This window comes from Gorilla gorilla, chromosome 3, assembly GCF_029281585.2.
Source record: "Gorilla gorilla gorilla isolate KB3781 chromosome 3, NHGRI_mGorGor1-v2.1_pri, whole genome shotgun sequence".
Taxonomy (NCBI): Eukaryota; Metazoa; Chordata; class Mammalia; order Primates; family Hominidae; genus Gorilla; species Gorilla gorilla.
In genome coordinates, this window is record NC_073227.2 from 23,834,244 (window position 1) to 23,853,103 (window position 18,860).

At 35.8% G+C, this 18,860-nt stretch overlaps 1 protein-coding gene across 1 annotated transcript in view; it reads right to left on the reverse strand.

The window, feature by feature from the left end:
• The window catches only part of FBXL5 (F-box and leucine rich repeat protein 5), a 51,016-nt gene that overhangs the window by 17,100 nt on the left and 15,056 nt on the right, over positions 1-18,860 (reverse strand). The window contains exons 3-9 of the mRNA XM_004038461.4: positions 18,723-18,818; positions 16,431-16,617; positions 14,418-14,600; positions 8,591-8,716; positions 5,786-5,934; positions 4,770-4,852; positions 3,149-3,874 (exon numbers count right to left, since the gene is read on the reverse strand). Coding sequence (XP_004038509.1) covers positions 3,149-3,874; positions 4,770-4,852; positions 5,786-5,934; positions 8,591-8,716; positions 14,418-14,600; positions 16,431-16,617; positions 18,723-18,818 — 1,550 coding nt within the window. The remainder of the gene's footprint in view (positions 1-3,148; positions 3,875-4,769; positions 4,853-5,785; positions 5,935-8,590; positions 8,717-14,417; positions 14,601-16,430; positions 16,618-18,722; positions 18,819-18,860) is intronic.

Genomic DNA, 18,860 nt, shown 5'->3' on the forward strand with positions numbered 1-18,860 from the left:
TGGGATTACAGGTGTAAGCCATCACACCCAGCCTCAATGGTCTTTTAACAAGCTCCACATTACCAACTTGTCAAAACTCATGCTACTCATCCTGAATAAACATAATGACTAAAGCAGGATACACTGAATGCTCCCAACTGGTATACCTGAACATTTCTATTCCTATAAATTAAGTTGTATGTTTACATGAGTTGTATTTTTTCCTCAAACCTACTGACACAAGTTGTACTTATTGTAACTGGTTGACTGAAACACTTTTTAAACTGATACAATGAATGCAAAAAGAGTTGCTTCTAAAAATTAAATTTTTATTTTCTATTTCCTCAGTCTCTCAGGAAATGTACACAGAATGCCCTAATTTTATCTCTCTCTCTACTCAAATGATGCCTGTTTCTTTTAAAAGAAGCCTTTCCTGGTTCATTCAATATGAAGTGGCATTCTCTGTATTCTTAAGTACCCATACTTTACTTTTCTTCAGAACATTCAGTCTGATACTATGTTTTCTGTCTATTTCTACCATTAGATTACAAACTGCATGAAGGCAGAGAATTGTCTTAGTTACTCTAGACCTCTAGCAATTAGAACAGTGCAAGAAATGTAGTAGGTGCTCAATAAAAATTTAAATGTTTAGAAAGAATCCTTCAAGATAAGGTTTAATTAAAATGAGGGAATCTGCACTCAGACAAGATTTTTTCAATTAGCCACAGATAAGACAGATCCTATGTGTTCCCTTGTTCCCAAAATGAATTTTTCCTTCAATTCAAACGCAAACTTTCTTTTCAAGAATACCTCACATGCAAGCTCTTCACTACTACTCAGGAAAACCCTAAAGAATAAGTGCAATTTATTTCCAATCCCAACAGCAGTAAATTATCCACTTTGTTCTAAGGTTGATAATATCAGAATTTGTTAATAAAGTGCCAAAAATCATACCCTAAAACAACAACTAAAAACCTTTTCTCTGCTTTTCTTCAAATTTCTCTTAAGAAATTAACTCTCTGCCTTTTCAGGAAGTGGGGAAGGAAACTCTTTGGTATTCAAATAAAACGTTACAATTCTGCTTTTAAATAAAGTGTGCTCCCTTCTAGTGTTTTCCAAAACCTTATACTAGAAGAGTTTCTAAATACTTTGAAAGCAAAAAAAACAAAATTTTGATTCATCAAAATTTTGACTGCCCTTGAAATCAATTTTTAATTATATAAAATTTTAGTAAGTTCTGGGTTTTTTAAAACATCCTAAAAAACTAAAAGATAAGAAAACTGCCACATGGTCAGAAGTCATTGCGGCTCTGAAAGGTCACATGTATTACTTCGTTCTTTGAAAAAAACACGAAAACTGGTCATACTGAAAATGTAAACTGAATAGAGCTATAAATAAATTTCAATAAGGTATGACAGTAATAAAAAAAGACAATGAAAAATGAATTATGAGGTTTTAAATTGAACTAAAAATTGCTTTTACTTTCTAAAATCAAGTTGCATTCAAAAACAAAATCATATTACAGTTAGGAATACATACATGTAATAAAAATTTTTTAAAGAATAAAACTCAGAATAAAGTTATCTTTGCTTATGTTTTTAAACTATAACATATGCCCTTGGATTTGAGAAAACAGAAAATTAATGAAATGATTCACAGCAGCCAAACCACAGTTATACCAGTTACCTCAGGGAAAACACTTTTGGTTACTGTATATGACTTATGAAAAAATTTTACAATAATTTTTTTTTTTTTTGAGATGGAATTTCGCTCTGTCGCCCAGGCTGGAGTGCAGTGGCCTGATCTCGGCTCACTGCAAGCTCCGTCTCCTGGGTTCACACCATTCTCCTGCCTCAGCCTCCCGAGTAGCTGGGACTACAGGTGCCCGCCACCATGCCCGGCTAATTTTTTTTTTATTTTTAGTAGAGATGGGGTTTCACCATGTTAGCCAGGACGGTCTCAATCTCCTGACCTCGTGATCCACCAGCCTTGGCCTCCCAAAGTGCTAGGATTACAGACGTGAGCCACCGCACCCGGCCTATAATAATTTCATATTAAGTATCTTTTCTAATGGTAGGGAGTATTAAGTTTTATGCTGGAAGAATTCTTCATTATAAAATATCTGACATCCCATTATCAAAGAAAAGCATGTATCCAATTTCCAAAGGCTCATGTCAAAGATAATCGATTACTGCACATCAGTTTCCACTTATTGAAAATCTATTGTGTATCACTGTTAGATGCCTTATATATATTCCTCTTACATAAGCCTCAAAGTATAAGGTTAAGTATTTTGCACGAAGCCAGTCATACAGAAAAAAGCAAAATCAATCTACATCAAGTCTGCCATGCTCCCAAGTCAGTGCACCATGGTATTTTCTCCAACAGTGCATAAGAGTACTCGTAACCTAACAAATCTTGAAGTGGGTCTTATAAAACATATAGAACCTAGCTGCTGAAAAGAGCTACCTGTCTGGGCTGATACATGTGTCACCTTCAGCCCTTCTTTCCTCTAGGAGGTTAAAAAAAAAAAAAAGTCAGTTTAATCTGCTGAAGATTATGCTTATTAAAAAAAAACAGAAAAGAAAATGTAGAACTTCTTCCACATGTTCTCTTTATGACTTAAAAAAGCAACAGAAGGTAAGCTGATCATGATCAAAGACCAAAATTTCTAAACTCTAGCTACATATAAAACTCTAGCTCAGCTTTGGCTTTTGTAAACACTTAACAGCCGTGTAGTCGGACTAAATGACTTCCAGGGACAGCCTACATTTTCCAAAACCCTCAATATAAAACTATAACATACAGAAATAATACACAGCAACAGAATATGCATATTTTCTTGTTACATGTTCTTGAGAGTAAAAATTGTACCTTCTTCATCCACTAAAGTACCTTAAAATATGTGATGTAGCCATTTACTAAGTATTTATTAAACTTTCAAATTTATGTTCTTCGATACATCACAATGGATTTGAACTGACAGAAATGAAACTTCATACTGATAACAGAAGTTACACTGCTCCAAAACTCTGAAGTAGGGCAGATCTTGGTTAACCCTTTTTGCTAAGTAAATCAACTGAAAAGAATGACTTAGATCAAAATTTTTATATTCCATTTGGAAATGAGAACACGTCTATTTCTTAATATTCTGGAACTGATAACTCACCTGAGACCATGGTCTGTGATCTGATAACATCCAGATAAACTGAGAAACAGAAGTACACGTCCAGTCTCTTGATCAGATTTTTCACTCCCAAAGTAAATTAAGTCTTTTCCCCTAGGCAATCTAGTCCTTGCTACTTTTCTACACATTGCATAAGATTCTGGGAGTGATGACATAGTTCTTAAAGCTGTTCCTGTACAACAAAATGAGTGACCACAATATGCAAAGGCTGGAGAAGCACAATGCTGCTGCCAACAGACACTAGTCCTTAGTCCAACAATGTCCTTACTAAAACAACCAGAGGTGGAACAACTAAAGTTGGATGCTGTTTCCATTACACAAAGACTTTCAACATTTCTATGTCTCCATTCCACAGTATCTTCAATATCAGCCAAATCTTCAGCATCTAACATCCACACATAAGGAGAAGTGAAATTCTCAGAAGAAACAGGCTTAGTCCAGGGGTGTTCATTATCTATTTCTTCTCCAATGCCCTTGTTAGTTAAATCGTGCAAACAGGCATACTGCTTGGTGGACTGCATGGTAATGTCTTTATTTTTCCACGTAGTTGAAGTAATTTTGCTTGTAGATGTTTTCAAAAAGCCACTTTGATGAGATGTCAGAATTCCAAGAGCTCTGGAAATCTTCTCTAGGGCCACATCTGTGATTTTCTCACAACCAGACAGATCAAGATGCCGAAGACTCTGGCAGCAACCAAGCCAAGACCAACTATAATTAAAAGACAAGACTATTAATGAATATTGTTAAATTTTTCAAAAGCATTTGACTATATGTATGTAGGTGAAAACCAGAAGAAAGATTTGACATCTAATATAATCACTTAAGTATTTAGTGAATTATCTATTGTTAAGGTACTATTCTTGATGCTAGGGATACAAAAACTCAATGAGAGTAATAAGGAAGTCAAAGTATTCCTAACCTAACAGAAGGGTAGGATTTGAGAGGGGTAAGGATTGGAAGACTTAAGTTTATTATCCTAAAAGTAGTCAGTAGAAGTAAGGCTGCAAACACATGAAAGAAAGAGAATAACTGATGGTTAATGAGGAAGATCCATAAGAAACAAGCTCTAGGAAGATGGAGCATTAGCTTTAGCCCGAGAAGAGTATACCTCTTCCTCTGCAGCAGGAAAAAAGGTGCTGATATAAATAGTTGGGTGGGAAAGAGGGAGTGAGCAATAATACAGAGAATTGGTGGTCAAGGAGATATACTCTGGGAAGAAGGTGGCTTGAAGAAAGTTACACTATACTGTTTCAGAGTAACTGTGAAGAATCTAAGAGGGAGCTTTGCCAAACGGCACTTAGAGCCCAACTAAAACTAAAACTTCTTAAAAACATATAATACCAATCTACATGGTTGCACAGCAGGGCTCAACGGCCTAGACAAAATATAGGACTACAGAGATTGCAAGATAATACAGATGGGATTTTTGGATCAGCTGGGATCTATGAGTAAGAAGTGAAGAACTGGAGGGTGCTATCAAATTATACTCAGACATGACTGAGATTTGAGAGTAAAAAATAATAGTATGATTAAACTGCAATTACATAAATGAAACCTTATAAAATAGTTTTTCATTATATTTAAATTGTTTAAAATAACTAACCTGTCAAATGCAGAATCTGAAATGTCAGTCTGGGTAAGATCCAGATGCTCCAGGTTAGGACAAAGCTCTAAAATCTGCCTAACCTAAAAGGCAAGAAATTGTCACTGTGAAGATCTGCAGAACTTCAGTTAGCTAAGTAACAGATGACTATTAGTAAACATAATCTAGTTCACAAACTTTCGTGAATATAAAAAAAAAAATCACTTGAATACTTGAAAAAAGTATAATAAAATATTCTGGGCTCAAATCCCTGAGAATCTTTTTTTTTTTTTTTTTTTTTTTTGAGACGGAGTCTCGCTCTGTCACCCAGGCTGGAGGGCAGTGGCAGTACCTTGGCTCACTGCAACCTCCGCCTTCCGGGTTCAAGCGATTCTTCTGCCTCAGCCTCCTGAGTAGCTGAGACTACAGGCACACGCCACTACATCCGGCTAATTTTTGCATTTTTAGTAGAGATGGGGTTTCACCATATTGGCCAGGCTGGTCTTGAACTCCTGACCTCATGATCCACCCACCTCGGTCTCCCAAAAGTGCTGGGATTACAGGCATGAGCCACCGCACCCGCCCAAGTATCTGTTTTAGCAGTTATGAGACTAAACCAGGATTTTTACATTTTTAAGGAACACTCAAGATTCTGATGTAGGAAGTCGTAATATCCACTTTTATAAAACAGTGATTTCATCTCATTTGCCCATCTTACCATGCCTTACATATTATTTAAAAAATCACATAAAACTGGGCTTTATCACTTAACATCTGTGAAACTGAATAAAATGTTTAACCTCTTCTAGTCAGTTTCCTCATCTGTAACATATAGGTAATGATAATTATGCTACAAAGATTGTTGTGAGAACTGCAATGAAATAATAAGTAACCTAGCAGTGTATGCCTACCCATAGGAAGGCACTCAATAATCATTTTTGGGTTTGTTTCCCCTTAATTAAACTCAGGAATGAGCAAACCAAAGTCTTATCATGCTGTTTTTCTTAATACCCAAACTAGTGTTAATTTAAACATACCATTTTGCTGGAAACTGCAGAGCTGTATGCTAATACTAAGGTTTTTACAGAAGTACCAACATATGGTAGAACGTTATGAATTAAGCCATGGAGTAAACGTTTTTCCATTTGTGCAATGCTGATAGCAATTGATTCCTCCGCAGACTCTTCTGTAAAATGAATTCAAAAGTCCAAGAACTTGATAAACTGATAATAATTAAGCTACTCAAGCGCTCACCAAATTGTTAAATATGACATACTTTGTGCTATCCTTATACTTTCTTATGTAAACCATCCCATTTTTAGGCAATGAAAAAGTTTTGGAAAAAAATGTGAAAACTGAAAAGAACAGCAGAAGTTTTCAAGAGAAAAGAAAATATGATATCAAAAGAAAAATGATCCATAGTAAAACGTACTATCATTGATTCCACATAACTAAAAAGGGCACAAAGCTAGAAAACACTTGAAACTCAACTAAATTAGCCTGATCATAATGAATCAAGCAAAGGAAGGTACTTTAGAATTTCTAAGAAGCTAAAAATGAGCATGCCTCTTGGTTTTACTTAATAACTTCTGTAAAGCTTGGATGTTTACAACAGAATGTACTACTGTAACATCCACCATGAAAACACCATAAACTCCAATTCGAAAAAAGGAAAAAACACACTACACTAAAAAGAATGAATAATTGTATTGTATTACCTTTCTCAGGATCCTATTGTTATTATTCTTACCTAAAGACCAATTTGAATGTCTTTAAACATAAAATGATTTAACAGAATAAGTTAAGGAAGTCTCATTTAAAACAAAACTAAGTATAGCAGACAAAAGGATATCAACTAAAAGAATTTGTTACTCATGGTTCCTTGTTTAGATATTATCCTAAATTCCTCCTTTAGCCAGACAAAGACAGACACACACACACACACACACACACACACACACACACGCACGCACACACGAAGATAAAATATAAGGAGATAAAAATTACTTTAGTGAGCCCTACTATAATTTTATTCCCAAACCATTCTTTTGTTTCTGTGGCCCTCACTATCTAAATGTATACTATTTACTGTGAAAATTTTAAATTTTTAATTTTTGATTGATATACAATAATTATGCATATTTTGGGGGTACATGTGATACTATGGAACCTGTATACAATGTGTGATGATTAAATCAAGGTAATTGGAACTGTGAAATCTTTAAGAAAGTTAAACATTCTATGAAAAACAATAACTTCTTAGGACAAGTAAAAACACAAGGCAGCTAAACCGAAAAAAGCACTGAAGTAAATGACAGTTTAGTCTTTAATAATCAACAGATACATTATCTAAAAAGGCTCAATCTTTACAGCGTTAACTTTTCCTTTTCAATACGAAGGAAATCGAGTCTTTCCTCTGGCTACCTTCAAGTATTGAGACAAATACACTGAATTTGTGAGAACCTTCAACATTGTTACCACGGGTATTATGAATTAATTTTCTAGAATGAATAAACTGAGACTTCCTTAAGTTGACATCTGAGCAAATATCTCATCTCCTTCAGGTCTTTACTCAAATTTCCCAAAGGACCTTAACTAATCACTCAATTTAAAACTGCAATTTTAAATTCTTCTTGGCATGTTTTCCTTGTCTTATTTTTCTCTACAACACTTGTCACCATCTAATATGGAATATATTTTACCTGTATTTATTGTTTGCCTCCCGTCTCTAAATTTTAAGCTCAACAAGGGCCAGTTTTGTTTTGTTTTTTTCCATTTTGTTCACCATTAAATCCTTCATACCTAAAACAATGCCTGCCACAGGTAAGCACATCACCAAATCTATCAAACTAGAATAGACCTTTTCCTTATATAGGACATTTTGAATCTTTACATCAAAATGTGGCACATCTGCGTTTCATAAAAATAAACTACTTTAGCTGCTGATACAACAATCTTTATACTTACACTGTTACTTTCCACGTGTCTTTTTTCCATATTTAATTCTTTCGCCAGACCAAATTACTTTAAGCAAGTAACTTTATAAATAAAATTTCCTATAGTTTCAGTTTTACCAACTAGAAGAATGTCTCATCTGTTCATTTTTTACTATTTTACCATCTTTTAATAATTATTATCTAGAATATCCAAGACAGAATTTGTTTTCCTCCTCACACTTCCAAATAGCATCTCTCTGCACAAGTATGACAGCATTTTTCCATCATATACTTTAAATTAAAAATTATGTTTTCTAAATTCTCTCTCATTTGTGAGTTCTTTGGAGTAGCGATGAAGTCTTATCCATCCTTGAACTCTCCCACAGTGTTTAATGAATGGCTACATTAGTTTTTGTAATCCCTTACCATTTACAAACAATATTTATGTATATTACTTCTTAATTCTACAATAACCTTATTAGGCAAGTATTAAGACTATCTACAAACGAGTAAGTCGACTCAACAGTTTCATCCTATTTCCCTCAAGCCACAGATGACTCAATAGATGCTGTGCAACTGATCACTTGAAGTGGTGCTAAAATCACATTGTAAACTACAAAGCACTATAATAAACGTACATTATTTTCATAAGAAAAAAGGTACCATTTTCTGATTTTTGATTTTAATATAAAAACGAGAAATAATCCTATGCACTCTTTAAAGTACTTCAAACAACTAATTTAAAATTTTATTATTATTCCTTCAAATTTTAAAAAGTAGTAGGCCTAGAAACACCAGTTTCTTTAGAAAACACAAAATACATAAATCTAATACCTAATAATTATAAGTACTTAATTATTAATTATTAAAACACTATGTAATAATTTTAATTCCAAACAAGCTTACCAGATTCATCTATGTCAGCATCTTCATCCCACTCATGAAAAGCACGACTTTCATCTTTCCTATTTTTCACCCATTCTTCATCAGGTTCAGTATCAAGTTCAGTTGCGGGACCACTATACCAGTCACCTACTCAAGGAATAAACAAGTAAAAGGTTCAAAATAATATCAGATTGCCTGCAATTATGAAAAACTAAGCTATTTACGATAAAAATCTCTACACAGAGAAAACATCTGAGCCCTAGGCAATAAGCAACTGTTTTTTTTAATACTTTTAAGTTCTACGGTACATGTGCACAACGTGCAAGTTTGTTACATAGGTGTATATGTGCCATGCTGGTTTGCTGCACCCATCAACTCATCATTTACATCCGGTATTTCTCCTAATGCTATCCCTCCCCTAGTCCCCTACCCCCACCACAGGACCTAGTGTGTGACATTCCCCGCCCTGTGTCCAAGTGTTCTCTTTGTTCAATTCCCAACTATGAGTGAGAACATGCGGTATTTGGTTTTCTGTCCTTGTGACAGTTTGCTAAGACTGATGGTTTCCAGCTTCATCCATGTCCCTGCAAAGGACATGAGCTCATCACTTTTTATGGCTGCATAGTATTCCATGGTGTATATATGTGCCACATTTTCTTAATCCAGTCTATCATTGATGGACATTTGGGTTGGTTCCAAGTCTTTGCTATTGTGAATAGTGCCACAATAAACATATGTGTGCATGTGTCTTTATAGTAGCATAATTTATAATCCTTTGGGTATATACCCAGTAATGGGATGGCTGGGTCAAATGGTATTTCTAGTTCTAGATCCCTGAGGAATCGCCACACTGTCTTCCACAATGGCTGAACTAATTTACACTCCCACCAACAGTGTAAAAGTGTTCCTATTTCTCCACATCCTCTCCAGCATCTGTTGTTTCCTGACTTTTTAATGATTGCCATTCTAACTGGTGTGAGATGGTATCTCATTGTGGTTTTGATTTGCATTTCTCTGATGACCAGTGATGATGAGCATTTTTTCATGTGTCTGTTGGCTGCATAAATGTCTTCTTTCGAGAAGTGTCTGTTCACATCCTTCACCCACTTTTTGATGGGGTTGTTTTTTTTTCTTGTACATTTGTTTAAGTCCTTTGTAGATTCTGGATATTAGCCCTTTGTCAGATGGGTAGGTGGCAAAAATTTTCTCTCATTCTGTAGGTTGCCTGTTCACTCTGATGGTAGTTTCTTTTGCCATGCAGAAGCCTTTAGTTTAATTAGATCCCATTTGTCAATATTGCCTTTTGTTGCCATTGCTTTTGGTGTTTTAGTCACGAAGTCCTTGCCCGTGCCTATGTCCTGAATGGTATTGCCTAGGTTTTCTTCTAGGGTTTTTATGGTTTTAGGTCTAACATTTAAATATTTAATCCATCTTGAATTAATTTTTGTATAAGGTGTAAGGAAGGGATCCAGTTTCAGCTATCTACATATGGCTAGCCAGTTTTCCCAGCACCATTTATTACATAGGGAATCCTTTCCCTATTTCTTGTTTTTCTCAGGTTTGTGAAAGAAGATGGTTGTAGATGTGTGGTGTCATTTCTGAGGCCTCTGTTCTGTTCCATTGGTCTATATCTCTGTTTTGGTACCAGTACCATGCTGTTTTGGTTACTGTAGCCTTGTAGTATAGTTTGAAGTCAGGTAGCATGATGCCTCCAGCTTTGTTCTTTTGGCTTAGGATTGTCTTGGCAACGCGGGCTCTTTTTTGGTTCCATGTGAACTTTAACTTAGTTTTTTCCAATTCTGTGAAGAAAGCCATTGGTAGCTTGATGGCAATGGCAATGAATCTACAAATTACCTTGGGCAGTATGGTCATTGTCACGATACTGATTCTTCCTATCCATGAGCATGGAATGTTCTTCCATTTGTTTGTGTCCTCTTTTATTTTGTTGAGCAGTGGTTTGTAGTTCTCCTTGAAGAGGTCCTTCACACCCCTTTAAGTTGTATTCCTAGGTATTTTATTCTCTTTGTAGCAATTGTGAATGGGAGTTCACTCATGATTTGGCTCTCTGTTATTGGTGTATAAGAATGCTTGTGATTTTTGCACATTGATTTTGTATCCTGAGACTCTGCTGAAGTTGCTTATCAGCTTAAGGAGATTTGGGGCTGAGATGATGGGGTTTTCCAAATATACAATCATGTCATCTGCAATCAGAGACAATCTGACTTCCTCTTTTCCTAATTGAATACCCTTTATTTCTTTCTCCTGCCTGATTGCCCTGGCCAGAACTTCCAACACTAAGTTGAACAGGAGTGGTGACAGAGGGCATCCTTGTCTTGTGTCGGTTTTCAAAGGGAATGCTTCCAGTTTTTGCCCAGGCAATGGGCAATTTTTTAGAAATATTTAATTATGGTTAAAAAAAGTTACACTGAAATAAGCAAAGGATTCCATTTCAGACACACTGAGAAGAACTATGACAGGTGGGTTCGATTAACGATAATAATCAATTAACCAAAGTTCATATTTTCCCAAAGTAAATCTTTCTCTTTCAAACTATGGAAACAGAATAATAACTACAAAAATGTATAGAGTCTGCTATGTACCTGCTATGTATCTACTCTCTATACAAAAAGTTTTTCAACTTTTTTATAGAAATAAGCTTAATGATTATCAAGTCTTGCATAAAATTTTAGAAATCACGATGAGCAAACAATTTCCCCTGCTGTCATTTCACACTGGTTCCCACAATAGCCTCATTATGATAACAGCTAATAACTAAAAGGAAGCAGGATTGTCTACTCTGTAGCCAACCAGTCAGCAGTTCAGAAGTAGATGGGAACAGAAGCAAAGGGAAAGATTAATGTAAAGCTAAACTATAAATTTATAGATCCTGGAGAATGTACTGCAACTAAATTATATGATCATGAAATGAGAGATTATGCGGAATCAATTTACTGAACTCATTTTTCTGGAGACAGAGTCTCACTCTGCCGCCCAGGCTGGAGTGCAATGACACAGTCTCCGCTCACTGCAAACTCTGCCTCCTGGACTGAAGTGATTCTTGTGCCTCAGCCTCCAAGTAGCTGGGATAACAGGAATGCACCTCCACACCTGGCTAATTTATTTGTATTTGTATTTTAGTAGACAGAGGGTTTCACCTTGTTGCCCGGGGTGATCTCGAACTCCTGAGCTCAGGCAATCTGCCTGCCTTTGCCTCCCAAAGTGCTAGGAGATTACAGGCGTGAGCCACCATGCCTGGCCAATTTACTGAACTCTTAACATTACATCTAAATTAAGGTTTCTCAACCTTGACAATACTGACATTTTGGGCTGGGTAACTGTTTTTGGGTGCTGTCCTGTGGATTATAGGGTGCTTAGCAACAACCCTGGCCTCTACCCACTAGATGCCAATATGATACCCAAAGATGGGGCAAACAAAAGTGCCTCCAGATATTTCAAATACCCCCTGGAAGGGGGAAAAATCAATTTGATTCAGAACCACTCAAAGCACATACTATAAATAAATAAAAACCGATTTCTATTGATTTTTTTTTTCTTTTTAAGACAGAGTCTTCCCTCTGTCACCCGGATTGGAGTACAGTGATGTGATCATGGCTCACTGCAGCCTCGACTTCCCATGCTCAAATGATCCTCCCTCCCACCTCAGCCTCTCAAGTAACTGGGATTACAGGCATGTGCCACCATGTCTGACTAATTTTTTTTATTTTTTGTTTTGTTTTTTTTTGAGACGGAGTCTCACTCTGTTGCCCAGGCTGGAGTGCAATGGTATATCTCGGCTCACTGCCACCTCTGCCTCCCGGGTTCAAGCAATTCTCCCTGCCTCAGCCTCCCGAGTAGCTGGGATTACAGGTGCCTGCCACCACACCTGGCTAATTTTTGTATTTTTAGTAGAGACAGGGTTTCACCATGTTGGCCAGGCTGGTCTCAAACTCCTGAACTCAGGTGATCCGCCCACCTCAGCCTCCCAAAGTGCTGGGATTACAGGTGTGAGCCACTGTGCCCGGCCATTTTTTTTATTTTTTTAGTAGAGATGAGGTCTCTGTATGTTGCTCAGGCTTATTGGAACTTTTTGTTTAACATATTAAAAACAGAAAAAAGCAGTATATTTGAGATTTAGGTGAATTTATGAAAGCACAGCATTATCACATTTGACATTCCTATCAAATCGTGACATAATTCTTAATAATTCTTAAAAATTAAAAATAGCCAGAGAAAATATTTTCTGCATCCATGTTTGCCTTTTTACTAAATATTTCATTATCCTACAACAGAAAAAATTATCCCACATAACAACTAATTATTTAGATGATATAAGTCTACCTAATATTTCAAATAGCTTCATTCAAAAAAATATCTAACAGCTTATTTTAAAAGTACTATACGTGGCCGGGCACGGTGGCTCAAGCCCGTAATCCCAGCACTTTGGGAGGCCGAGACGGGTGGATCACCTGAGGTCAGGAGTTCAAGACCAGCCTGACCAACATGGTGAAACCCCGTCTCTACTAAAAATACAAAAAATTAGCCAGGCATGGTGGCGGATGCCTGTAATCGCAGCTACTCGGGAGGCTGAGGCAGGAGAATCACTTGAACCTGGGAGGTGGAGGTTGCAGTGATCCAAGATCATGCCACTGAGCTACAGCCTAGGCGAGAGTAAAACCCCATCTCAAAAAAAAAAAAAGTGCTATACATTATTATAATGAATAAAATTGCTTTTAAATCAGACTCATGATTTAAATCAGACATAAAGTCATAAACAGAAAACAATTTTTAAAAATTATGTGAATTTTGAAGCTAATATTCCCCTGGGCCGGGTCTGGTGGCTCACATCTGCAATTACAGCACTTCGGGAGGCCAAGGCAGGTGGATCACTAGAGGTCAGGAATTCGAGACCAGCCTGATCAACATGATGAAACCCCATCTCTACTAAAAATACAAAATTAGCCAGGTGTGGTGGTGCACGCCTGTAATCCCAGCTACTTGGAAGGCTGAGGCAGGAGAATCACTTGAACCTGGGAGGCAGAGGTTGCAGTGACCCAAGATCGCGCCATTGCACTCTTGCCTGGGCAACATGAGCGAAACTCTGCCTCAAAAAAAGAAAAAAAAAAAAAAAAAAAACTCACCTAGCAGAAATTGTTTTAACTCAGTGACAGAAAAAATGTATGCTATATTAGTTGTATTTAACCCATAACTGCATTATATGTTGATGAAAAGAAAATTTTCTTTAACTGTTCACATGTGAAAGTAATTTACTATAATGATATTAATATGAAACTGTGATTCAGAGAATGTGGCATTACCAATCAAATAAAGATAGGTAAAAGACAAAAACAGATTCACAATTATTTTGAGCCATCACCAAAATGGAGCCATAATGGTATATCACCCTTAAATTTTATAGAATTTATTCTGTATTTTAAAAATATTCATATAATTATTATTAAACATAATTATTTAAAGCAGTTTTGAAAGCTTACTAATTGAATTTTTAACTTTTAATTGTGAAAAACAGTCAAAAGCGAACTAGTATAATGAATCTCCATGTATCTATCACTTATCTTCAATAATTATCAACATTTTGTCAATCTTTTTGCATCCCCTCCCACAAATGTATTTTCCTAATTTTTTTTAATTACAGACATCATTATAATTTACCCATGAATTTCATCACTGCTAGTTTTCCAAAAATATATACCACCAACACATCATCTAACTATAAAATCTACTTTTTGACTGACCTCTCAGAGTTTCTCTCTCTGGCCTTGCTCATTAATGTAAATGAATATTCATCTAGAAAAATACATGAAAATATTTTAAAAACCCATTTACCTACCTCTGGCCCAATGAACAGGGTAAAGATGTTTCCAAAGCGATCCCGTTTTTGTCAGCTGAGACCATTTCATGCTTACTTGACTGCATCGACATAACTCTTGAGGATTAAGATAGCTGAAAATTGACAGCATTACCTCAGGAGGAAGATGGGTTATACCTGTGGAGTGTTCTGACACTTCTGCTTCTGAAATAAAAAAGAAAAACTTTACCAGTAAAGGCTAAAGAGCATATGCAATAAGAAATTACAATTACATTTCTATAAACAAAATCCAGTGCCTGAAGTCAATTCCTTCCTGCTTGCAAGATGTGAAAATGAAATAACATGTATTAGAGGTAACATGGGGATGTTAAACTTGTGAAGAACCAGTAGGGTTAAACTACCATGGCCCAAATCATACTTCATCAGTGGGAGCTACAATAATGAACACAGAATTAACTTCCTCTTACAAAGGCATCACAGAAAAAACAATACTCACTTTGTAGCATTAAGCAGCATCACTTGAAAAAGGAACCAAACAGGTTATACAGCTTTAAATCAACAAGTATAGAGTCAGCCAGATTATGAGATCTCCAAGGCATTTTTAATGACACACACAAATCTCATGACCTTTTCCATTTATGCATTATGACTCCTGTCAATAATCTTCCTTGTATTCCCTCTTTGATTTTCACATTTCATACAAGAGGTCTGTGAAATCTGACTGCCTTAACCTAGAGATGCTTTAAACTACTTCAGTTATTTATGTCGCAGGTGAGACGACAAAATGTAGATATTTCTGATGTTCTTTCACATTGATAAGGAAACTTTTGTCAGCAACTATTGCAGGAAGTACTTATGGATGTATAAACCTATAATGTATTATTTCAGTAATAATTTCCAAAATAAAAATGAAAATGAGGTGTTACAATAAAAAATATAAAAGATTCATCACTAAAGTCCTATGAAGAATTTGAGTACTTTATATATCTGATTTGTTTCACAAAGCAACTTAAATATAGAAATGCTATGATCACATTCTTTAAACTACCACTTTTAAACTGCCAAATATTTTAAACATAATACAGCTACAATTTGCTTTGAAGGAGTGGGAAAATAAAATGTAGTAAGTGTGATGCTTTTAAATCCCATGTTATAATTACAATTAAACCAGACATAACAAGTCTTAGCTTGGTATCTAAAGCACAAGCTACATTTCAGAGTAAGGCATATAAGCTTTACGGGATTAATTATAGCTTAACTTGTAAAATTATTTTAGTTTCAACATGCATTTCACCTACTTTGTTAAATAAAAATAAAAGGACCAATTTCAAAAAACTCCAAGCTATTTTAACAGAAATCCCACTGCTGCCACTAATCTTGAAGAAGCAAAGCTACTGAACATAAATAATTACTGAGGAACTAGTTTTTAAAAAAAAAAAAAAAAAGGCAGCACGTTTTATCTGCATTTCTCATTTGTATTCTCAGAGTAACAATACAGAAAAACTCTGCCTCTAGCACTCATTCCTCTGAATATTACTGGATACAAGCTGAAAAAATAATACATAGGAAAGGATGAAAATAAACTATAAACATAACTAATTTTGAAAACCAATGAAAAAACACAAGGAAAGAGAAAAGCAGCCACTATGGTCAATAAAGCTCAGGAAGCAGGATGATACCGCAAAAGTGCTCTGTGTAATGGTAGTTTTCAACAATTTTGACTGATCGATTTTGAGCAGGCCAGTGCTCTGTACTGGTGGTTTTCAATAATTTTGATTCATTCATATATAAATTTATTCAAGAAACACTACACTGAATATGTCCCAAGTATATGTTAAATTATCATGCACAACACTAAATTCTAAAATGAGAACCATCGTCTTCAATTAAATTGATACATGAAAATAACGCCTTTAACTGACCACAGTGCAGGCCTAACTTGAATTATTCCTCAACCAAAATCTACAGTTCATATCAGTAAGATGTCAATGACCTTACAACTAATAAATTGTTCTTTATATATATGAAGCTCACCTTTATCTGACTTTTCATCCACGGAATATTTAAAAAACTTCTGTCGCTCTTCAGCATGATTCCATAGGCTAAGACCTCTAAGGAGTTCTGCAGTATCCTTCTGAGAGCAGTGTTGTGCAATCACTTTCTTTTTAATATCCTTAAGCTCTTCATAGGTAAAATATTCCATTAACATGGGCTGAAAAACCTAAATTAAACAAAATATTCACGAGGAAAGATGCTTCATTCGTGTTGATTTACTCTACACCCTTTTAAATTATTAATGGCTCGAATGTCGTATTATGACCATATATCTCAAAAAGATAAAAATTTTAGCTGTTACCACTGAGTTAGTTTATCTAAAAATTGCAGAGAAGAGTACACCAAGAAGATCCTGGCCAGGCGCGGTGGCTAACGCCTGTAATCCCAGAACTTTGGGAAGCCAAGGCGGGTAGGTCACCTGAGGTCGGGAGTTCGAGACCAACCTGACCAACATAGAAAAACACCATCTCTACTAAAAATACAGAAGTAGCCGGGCGTGGTGGCGCATGCCTATAATCCCAGCTACTCGAGAGACTGAGGCAGGAGAATCGCTTGAACCCGGGAGGCAGAGGTTGCGGCGAGCCAATATTGCGCCATTGCACTCCAGCCTGGGCAACAAGAGTGAAACTCTGTCTCCAAAAAAATAAATAAATAAATAAAATCCTTCTTGTTATGGTTTCTCCAGCTAGTAAATCAATCCAAAACAATTTTAAAGCATGAGGACCAGAAGGCTTTCCCTTTATAGAATTTGTCAAACACTCTTAATCATTCTGTTAGATGTTTAGGTCAGTTAACTGCCTTCTGGTACTAGAGTAACTGAACTCCACCCAAACAGGGCCTCTGCCTCACATGAGAGTAGTACCCAGTGTACTGGAACCATAAAAGTCAGAACTCTACTGAGACATTTACCTTTGACAATATTGTTTCTGGATTTTGGAAATGTTCCCTCAAATCATTATTTTAGAACAGTGGTTCCTACAAGAATTATCTATGGAGATTTCTTCTGCTAAACAGATGCTTAGTCTCAATCTCCAATTTACAGAATTAGAATCTTTAGAGGTTGGAAACAAGGCTTTTTTTGTTTTGTTTTCACTTCCACAGATAATTGTGATGGATATCATACAGTTAAAAAACACTGGTCAGTCTAGAAATTCAGTGGTTTCAACACTGGCTGTATATTACAATGAGTTGGGGGGCCCTGAAACAATACCCAGGTCAATGCATGTCCTCTGATTTAACTCTGATGTAATTTGTCTGGAAAGGTCTTAAAATACTATCGGGGTTTCTTTTGTTTGTTTGTTTAAATATCAATTTGATTATAAGGTGAAGCTATAGTTGAGAATCACTACAATAACTGATTTACAGCTGAACAGGTATTCTGTTCCTCATAAAATAATTTATCTATTTCTTACTCTGATATTCATCCCATATTAGATACAGAAGAAAAAGGGAAAACGTTTTGCCCATTCATTCAATGATACCCTAATACATGTACAGTAGGCTTAAGATAATAAATGTTTTTGTTTATTTGTTTGGAGACACGGTCTTGCTCTGTCACCCAGGCTGAAGTGCCATGGCGCAATCATGGCTCACTGTAGTCTCAACCTCTTGGGCTCAAGCAATCCTCTCACCTCAAGCTCCCAAGTAGCTGAGATGACAGGCACATGCCACCATGCCCAGCTGATTTTTTTAATTTTTAGCAGACATGAGGTCTTGCTATTTTTCCCAGGCTGGTCTTGAACTCGTGAGTTCAAGCAATCTTCCATCCTGCCTCAGCTTCCCAAGTGCTGGGATTATAGACGTGAACCACCATGCCCAGCCAAGACTAATAAATTTAAAGCCACCATTTAAATACTAAACTACGCTACTGAAAAAAAAAAAAAAAAAAAACATGAAAAAATCTTTAAACATAGCATGAAAACAAAAAAATATTTAAAAGTTTAAAGAATCCTCTAAAGGTTCTTCTGAAAAGACATTAGGGTAGCATAAGTTATTAATATTTAAGACAGAGCCATTTACAAAAAAGAAAATTAATATTTCCTGAGTAAATTAATTAAATCATCTATTCAATGAAAAGCAACAACCTTTCTGAGAAAACAAAACAAGCGTTTTTTTTTTTCCCTTGGGTTTTCTTTTTTCCCAAAAAGAACTGGGTTCTTCTCTCCATCAACCAGATACATCTTCCTATGCATTATTTTGAAGAGTCTCTAAAGCAAAATAGTATTTTAAGAACGTTATAAATCTAAATCACGAAAGAAAAATTATGCTTACCTCCTCTTCCTCTTTCATGTGAGGAAGAAAATCTCTTGTAAAAGCCTCCAATCTCTCTTTCAGTTGTTTTGCATAATTTAACTGTTCATATTCATTCTGGAAACCAAAAAAAAAATACATTTTTATAAAAGTTTTGCT